This window comes from Macrotis lagotis, chromosome 1 (genome assembly GCF_037893015.1).
Source record: "Macrotis lagotis isolate mMagLag1 chromosome 1, bilby.v1.9.chrom.fasta, whole genome shotgun sequence".
Lineage (NCBI taxonomy): Eukaryota > Metazoa > Chordata > Mammalia > Peramelemorphia > Peramelidae > Macrotis > Macrotis lagotis.
In genome coordinates, this window is record NC_133658.1 from 546027389 (window position 1) to 546035395 (window position 8007).

The 8007-nt window shown below is 35.5% G+C and overlaps 1 protein-coding gene across 1 annotated transcript in view; it reads left to right on the forward strand.

Annotated features, from left to right (window-relative positions):
• Positions 1–8007, forward strand: part of ADGRG7 (adhesion G protein-coupled receptor G7) — a 76905-nt gene that overhangs the window by 26372 nt on the left and 42526 nt on the right. The window contains exons 7-8 of the mRNA XM_074210968.1: positions 3073–3212; positions 3347–3454. Coding sequence (XP_074067069.1) covers positions 3073–3212; positions 3347–3454 — 248 coding nt within the window. The remainder of the gene's footprint in view (positions 1–3072; positions 3213–3346; positions 3455–8007) is intronic.

Sequence of the window (8007 nt, forward strand, 5' to 3'; positions counted from 1 at the left end):
ACTATAATTGTGTTTATAAATTACATTGCTGAATCAGTGTTAATCTTATTAATATAAACATTAAACCTCTTCCATGATTATCATTCTTTTGTTCAGTGTAAGGTTTGCAAAGCATTTTTCAATTATTATCTTATTTGATCCCCACAACAATCATGGGAGATAGGTACTATTATTCCTATTTTACAAATAAACAAACTGGGGGAGATGGTGGTCAAATGAGTTATCCAGAGTCACTCAGATGAGGAAGGTCTTCCTGCCTCCAGGTCCAGGATTTTGTCCACTTTGGAATCTATCTAGCTAAAAATCTTGCCATTTTTCATAAAGGGAAGTATTCAAGATTAGCACAAATCTTTCCCCACTACTGGGGGGCGGGGAGTTCAAAATACAGGACCTACTACTGGTAAGTTAGAATTTTCTTTAATTGAATTTTAGTTTTAAATTAAATTGAAGAATTACACAGTCATCATAAGATTCTTTGGGGAAATTCATTAGATAGTCCCCAATATGGTCTTCAAATCCTTTCCAAGAGACTTAATGACACAAGCAATTTTCATTCATTCATTTACCCCCCAAATGAAGCTTCATTCTTACTTCCCTATTAATCTGTGGTCTATGGTTCCTGAAATACTCTATCCCCTCCTTTCCTTCCTTATCTAGGTTCTTTTGTCTTGGAGAGGGACTTCAGTGAGACTTTGGAGCAAGATCAGACAAGAAAGCAAATTGGCATTATGTAATTGTTTAATTGATTCAGTCACATCTGACTCTTCATGATAACTTTTGGGGTTTTCTTGGCAAAGATACTGAATTAGCTTGCTATTTCCTTCTCCAGCCCATTTTATGGATGAGGAAACAGAGGCAAACAGGTTAAGAGACTTGCCCAGGGTCACACAGCTCACAAATATCTGAGGTGGAATTTGAACTCAGGAAGATGTGTCTTCCTGTCTCCAAAGTTGGTACTCCATCCACTGAACCAGCTAGCTGCCCAAAATTTGCATGATACCAACATGTGTTTTTAGGTGGTTTCATTCACACTGTTGTCAAGTGAAGTTTTTCGTTTTTGTGATCCCAACATGCTATTTAAGAATATGAGCCATGGGAGCCTAAAATCATAAATTAAAATCTGGAAGGAGTCTTAGAGATCATTCAAGATAATATATGTATTTTTACAGAAGAGGAGAAAGAGATCTAGAGGGATAAGTGATCTGCCAAAGGTTACATAACCAAAAAGTGGCAAAAGTCAGGATTCAAACTTAGTTCTGGTGATCCCAAGTTTGGTTCTCTAAATTCAGTACTCTTTTTCTTGTACCCTGCTGCTTTGTCTAAATGACTATATAAATCTGACACCCCCTTTTCCTGCATCATAATCTCTCCCCAGCATCTTTCAATTTTTAAGCTGAATGTAGACTTTTAAAGAAGGCTGTTGGGTGGTACAGTAGATAGAGTGCTGGATCTAGAGGCAGGAAGATGTGAGTTCAAATCCAGCCTCAGATACTACCTGAGAGTTCTGAGATGGTAAGTCCCTTAACAGCTTGCCTCAGTTTCCTTTTCTGTAAAATGAACTAGAGAAAAAAATGGCAAATCACTCCAGTATGTTTGCCAAAAAAACCCCAAATGGGTCTTGAAAAGTTGGACATCACTAACAAACAACACATTTTTATCAATGTCTTTGGTTTTTATATCACTGTCATATTCTTTTTACTCTTTGCTCAGCTAGCTATTCTTTGGAACAAAGTTTTAAAAAGAAAGGAAAAAAGTCATCAAAACCAACTAAAACATCATCTATGGTCTATAGTGTAATAATAGCCTGTTATAATAATTAATGCATTTGAAGTCTAGGGAATAACACAAGTGATCCTTAAAGTACACTTAGTTTCTTCCTCTTCTGCTTTGGGGAGATTTTTTTTTTTAGGTGAAAAGTTCTAAATTCCCAGATTAGTAACTTTCTCATAACTAGACTGAGGTGGGGTTATCTACATAACTTTGCATTTATATCTATCTCAAATTCACCCCTGGACTTTTTCTGGTTGGGGTAAAATACAGTTTACAGGATATTTTAGGAAACGAAACTGCTGCTTTATATATATTAGGGTCTGTGGATGGACAGACAGGCATCAGGAGGGGAAATTGAGGAGAGAGCTGACCTTGTCTTAGGCCTTCCTTCAGACTGGGTCTTTTACTACAAGATGCCTATACAGCAAGTAATGCTCCTTAATATCTTTCTTGTCTACACAACCCAGTCCTCTCTTTGATCCTCAGAAATATGTACATTTTTATGGCACCTTTCAAATCCACACATCATTTCCAGTCTCTTCCCTTTCCTATTTCTGAGACACCTTTTACCTTTTATTCAAATTGCTTAATACTGGACCTAGTCTCTCACACAATGGCTTTTTTGATTCAAAGAGATATTCCCCCGAAGTTCACACTCATTTTTGATTGTTTGATTCAATAGAAAAAATTTCTCACTTAAACAAGTCACCAAAACCAAAATGGAGGTGGTTCAACTTCATTCTTACAATGTGCTTACAATATCCTGTACCCATTAGCTACCCACCTCAACAAATAAGAGAGAAGATGTACATTTTGCATCTCTTTTTTAAGGGTCAAACTTGGTCAATATAATTATATACCCTTCAGTGCTGAAGTTGTTTATTTGATTATTTCTCTTTACTTATGTAATATATATCATTTTCTTGATCCTGCTCATTTCTCTTTCCAATAGTTCCCATAAGTCTTTCCATGCTTCTATGAATTTTTCATGTGTTGTTTCTCAGAGTACAATTATATTTTATTATATTCATTTACTATAATTTCTTCAGCTATTCCCCAATCTATGGGCACTGACTTTGTTTTCTAGTTCTACCATCAAAAATTGATGCTGAGAATATTTTGGTTTGTGAAATTTTTTTTGTTATTTTTGACCTCCTTGGCTTATTTATTTAACAGTAGTATCTCTGGGTCAAAAAGGCTGTGGACATATCCCCCAATATATTTCTATGGGTTTTAGAGGAAAAGTCACATATATAATTTCATGAGGAGCTCTACAGATTATTCTCTCTTCTATCAATGTAGCCTCACTGCAGAACTGGAAACTTATTCATTGGATTTGATGAACAATTCTCTAGTTCAACCCAACATTGCCATCCAGTCTGTTGATCTATCTACAGAAAATATTTCACAGCCTGTAACAGTTCGTTTTTCTGTCCAAAGAGGTGAGTGGTTTTTCTTTACTTACCAATTCACACATCATTTATCAATATGCTTGTCAACAACAGTGACTTATTTTATCTTTATTAAAATTTTTTGGTGGGTGGGTGGGATGGTGTCAAATTTTCCTTTTTCATAGGATCTAATGACATTCTGGATTCACAACAAACAAATATAGCTATAAATGAGGCTGATCTGAAACCAGAGGACAAAACAGAGCTGCAGATCCAAATCCGTACCAGACAAAGTAGGTCTTTGATGTTTCTATTCTTTAAAATCATGTACATGAATTATGTTGAGAACAAGAAGTCTTCTCTTGAGAATAATACAACACATATTTGCCCATTAAGTAATTCATGGTATGATCAAGTTATGAAATAAATTGGAAACAAGAGTTTTCAAAATCTTGAGACCCAGAGAAATGATAATTCATTAATTTTTCTAACTTTTGAACAATTTCCAAAGTATGGTAAAACAAGGAAAAAAGATATAAATAAACTCAAGCCATATGATCCACCCTTCTTTTATCCCCAAAGATGACTATTATAAACATATAGATAGTATAGATCTATAAATAATAGATAGAAGAAAGGAAAGAATGCAAAAAAAGGAGGGAAGAAGAAATGAAGCAAGGAAGGAGAGAAGGAAGAAAGTAAAGAAAAGAAGGGAGAAAGAAAAGAAGGTAGGAGGGAGGGAGGGAAAACAAGAGAAAAGAAAAAAGATAAAGGGAAGGGAGGAAGAAAGGAATGAAGGAAAAGAAAGAATAAATAATGAAAGAAAGGTAGAAAGAGAAAAAGCAAGGGAATAAAGAGAAATAAAAAAGCAAGAGAGAGGAAGGGAGGGAAGTAGGATTGAAGGGAAGAATGAAACAAAAGAAGGAGAAAGGAATTGAGAAGGAAGAAGGGATAAAGGAAGGAAGGAAGGAAAGAAAGAAGGAAGGAAGGAAGGAGGAAGGAGGAAGGGAGGGAGAAAAGGAGAAAGAGTGCTAGTCATAATGCTGCAAGTTAGGGATGCTGCTAAAAATAAATAAGACAATTTCTACCCTATAAGAGTTTACATTCTTATGGGGGATGACAATCCATGTAGAAGTTCTGGGAAGTGAGCAGCACCTGGGGGAGAAAGAAGGGTACCCAACATTTGTAGATACATTTTGAAATTATAAATTTGAAATAAAATAAATGTTTGTTAGCTAATGGTGACATGACTCCTTATAGATTTAATAGGCTGTCTTCAATGCTCTTCTGTTTTGGAGGCTATCTTCCTTATGCTGCTATCTGCCCATACTACTCTACCATCTTGCTGCCTTAGGCTATTTGTACTTTCTAAAATGTCAAAGATGACAATTAATTGATCTGATTAACTAGTCTGTCTTGATCTGAAATTGGGAAAGGCCTAAAGAGAAGCCTGTTGTTCAATCTAGCAGTTTTCTTCTCCCTTAGCAAACGTCATTTTAACTGTGTTTTTCTGTGGTCTTCAGTCCAAGTCTTTGGACTGAAATGACTGAAGAACAAAAATGGCAGATGGGGAAAATTAGATAACAAGACAGGTTGGCAAGGGAAAGGAGATACTTTGAAATTCTTTAAATTACACTGCAGTCACCTAATCTGAAGTGAAAAACAGCATTGGGTTTGGAGCTATAAATGTAAGATTCAAATAATGTTTCTGCTACTTAGTACCTGTGTGACTTTAGCCAATCACTTCTTTGAGCATCTGAGTAACAACTCACATATGAATAATATTTTAAGTACTATACATTTTTATAACTTCATATTTACAAAATATTCTATACACTTACCTCATTTTATTCTCACAATAGCTATGAGAGGTAAATACTACAAGTTAAGTCTTAGAGAAGTTAAGTGACATGAGCATGGTGATCTAGCTAGTATTAGATGGGGAGCATAAGCCAGTCTCTCTTTGATTCCTGCCTCTTAGAAATGAAGGAATGTGGTTAGATATCTTCTAAGCTTCCTTCTGTTCCCTACTAGTGTGCTGATGACCTTGTCAACAGTTTTTTAGTTTCTTATGTTATTACTAATTCAAGGAACAAAAATCATAGCATTCCAAAGGAAGCGGGGGGGGGGGGGGGGGGGGGGGGCGGGATTTAAGCACATACTTATGTGCCAGGCTCTGATGTTAAGTACTTTAAAAATATTATCTCACTTGATCTTTACAACAAACAGGTGTTATTATTAACCTATTTTACAGCTGAGAGAATGGAGGCAGTTAGAAACTAAGTGATTTGCACAGAGTGGCCCAGCCAGTAAGCATCTGAGACCTTATTTAAATTAAATTTTTCCTGAATTTTTTCTGAATTTTCCTGAACTCTGTCTATTGTACCATGAAGCCACTAGAGTGACCAGGGCTGGCCAGACATCAACTAATTTAATCCTATCTAGCCAAAAATCCCCTCTAGAAATCTACAAGTGGTCATTCAACCTTCTCTTCATAAGCTAGTAAGTGGGAACTTACTGAAGCTGTCCATTCTACTTTCAAACAGTTCTAATTGTATGAAGAGTTTCTTTACATTGCATTCAGATTTGCCTCTTTCATTTCCATACCATTTCCCCAAGTTCTGACTTTTATGACCAAGCATGCAAGTCTAGGTAGTATAGTTTAGAGTCTTGGGCCTAGAGTTAGGATGATCTTCCTCTCTGTGTGATTCTGAGCAAATCACTTGACCTCTGTTGGCCCCAGTTTTCTCATCTATAAATTGGAGATAATGGTACCTACCTCCCATGTTATTGTGAGGATTACATGAGATAACAATTGCAAAGTGCTTTGCAAACCTTAAAATGCTATATAAAAGCTGGCCATTATTACTGTTCCATGTGGCAGGACTTCAGTATTTAGAGATAAATTTCCTATTTTTCCCCTTCCTCCCTCCCAATCTTTTCTTATCCTTGGTTTCTTTAATTCTCACCTGGCATGATATTGAGATCCTTTGCCATTCTTTTCATCTTTATATGGTTATGCTTCAGTCTACACATCTTTTTCTGGAATGTGATACCTAGAGTTTGAATATAATACTTTAGTTATCTGATCAGACTGGCAGAATACGATGAGACTACCACCTTGTTGACCAATTTTTTTTTTATTGTTGTTCCTATAGAGCTCGAAAGGACTTGAGAGATCAGTGAGGTCATTATCATTTCAAACATAAGAAAATGAAGACAGAGGGTTAAGTTTCTAGTCTAGGGTCATGCAGCTAGTCAGACTCATAGGCAAGACTTTAACTCATCTTTCTGAATGCCAGTTCAATGCTATCTATTTTAATATGCTGCCTCTCACTTTTGGGCTCAAATTGAGTTCAGAGTTTACTAAGTTACCTACAATTTCTTTTTTGGGGGGTAGGCAATCAGGGTTAAGTGACTTGTCCAGAGTCACATAGCTAGAGTCTGAGGATGGATTTGAATGCAGGGCCTTCTGACTCCAGGACCGGTGCTCTATCCACTATGCCACCTATCTACCTCCCTAAATATTTTTCAGACAAACTTTCTTTTAAAGTATACGCTGACCACTTTGTACATATGATATTGTTTTTTAAAACACCAATGTGAATTTATGTTTTTATTTCTATCAGAAATTTATCTTTTTTCCCTCCTGCCTTCCCTACCCCCATTCATTGAGAGAGAAATCAAAACAGCTATTATAAACATGTATAGTCAGCAAAACAAAATTCCACTCTTAAATTTTATCTTTTTAAATTACATTCATCAATTTGACTTATTTTAATCTTTTCAAAAATAAGTCAAGCTAATTAGATATCATTTGGGCATTTTTGTTTAGAAATAGTATTAACAGTAACACTTGGTTTTTAAGATGCTTTCCTCAAAGTAATCCTTGGAGGTTAATATTTAAAGTATTATTAATCTCATTTGACCAGTGAAGAACTTCTCAGGGAAGTTCAGTGACTTCTCCAAAGTTATAGAACTATAAAATTTCAGAATTGGAATTCAAAACTCAAATCTCTTCTGATTCTCCTCATTATACCATGTTGATTCCCTTTGTCATAATCCCTTCTTCAACTTTGCTGATAATTATCCAAACCTCTTCTCACATACTTTTATTTTTTTCAATCTTATTTAATATTTTGTTTTTCCCAATTACATGTAAAAACAATTGTAGCATTCTTTTTTTAAAATTTGAGTTCCTATTCATATCCCTTGACCATTTATCAATTGAATAATGGCTATTTTTCTATATCTTTGAATCAGTTTTTGTATATTTGAGAAATGAAATCTTTATCAGAGAAACTCAGTGTAAAATATTTTTTCTCTATAATGATTACCAACTATGTATTTCCCTTTATGTTATTTTTCCCCAATACCTTACTCTCTCTATTCCTTTAACCTGTCTATGCTTTAAAAGTGCTTTGCTTCTGACTTTTGCATCTCCAATATGCCTTTCCTTCTATCAGGGCCACTTTGTACATATAATATTGTTTTTTAAAACCCTTTAAAACCCAGGAGCAGGCCACAGGGCAACTGAATAAGTGGCAATGGTGGTAATTTCTTAGCCCATACAAGATCAGGGGATCAGACAGCAAGTCAAATGGGAATATATCAGGGTTTCTTTGCTGGCACCAGGGGCAGGATGCTGGTGCACTCCTTCTCTTGTCCTTTTCCCTTTCTGCTTTCCTCTATGATAAGATAGATTTCTATACCCTATTCAGGTATATATATTATTTCCTCTCTGAATCAGTTCTGGTGAGAGTAAGATTCATGAGCTTCCTTCACTACTTTCCTCATTTCCCCAACCAGAGTAAAATCTCTTTCATTCCTTTTTTTATGTCAGATA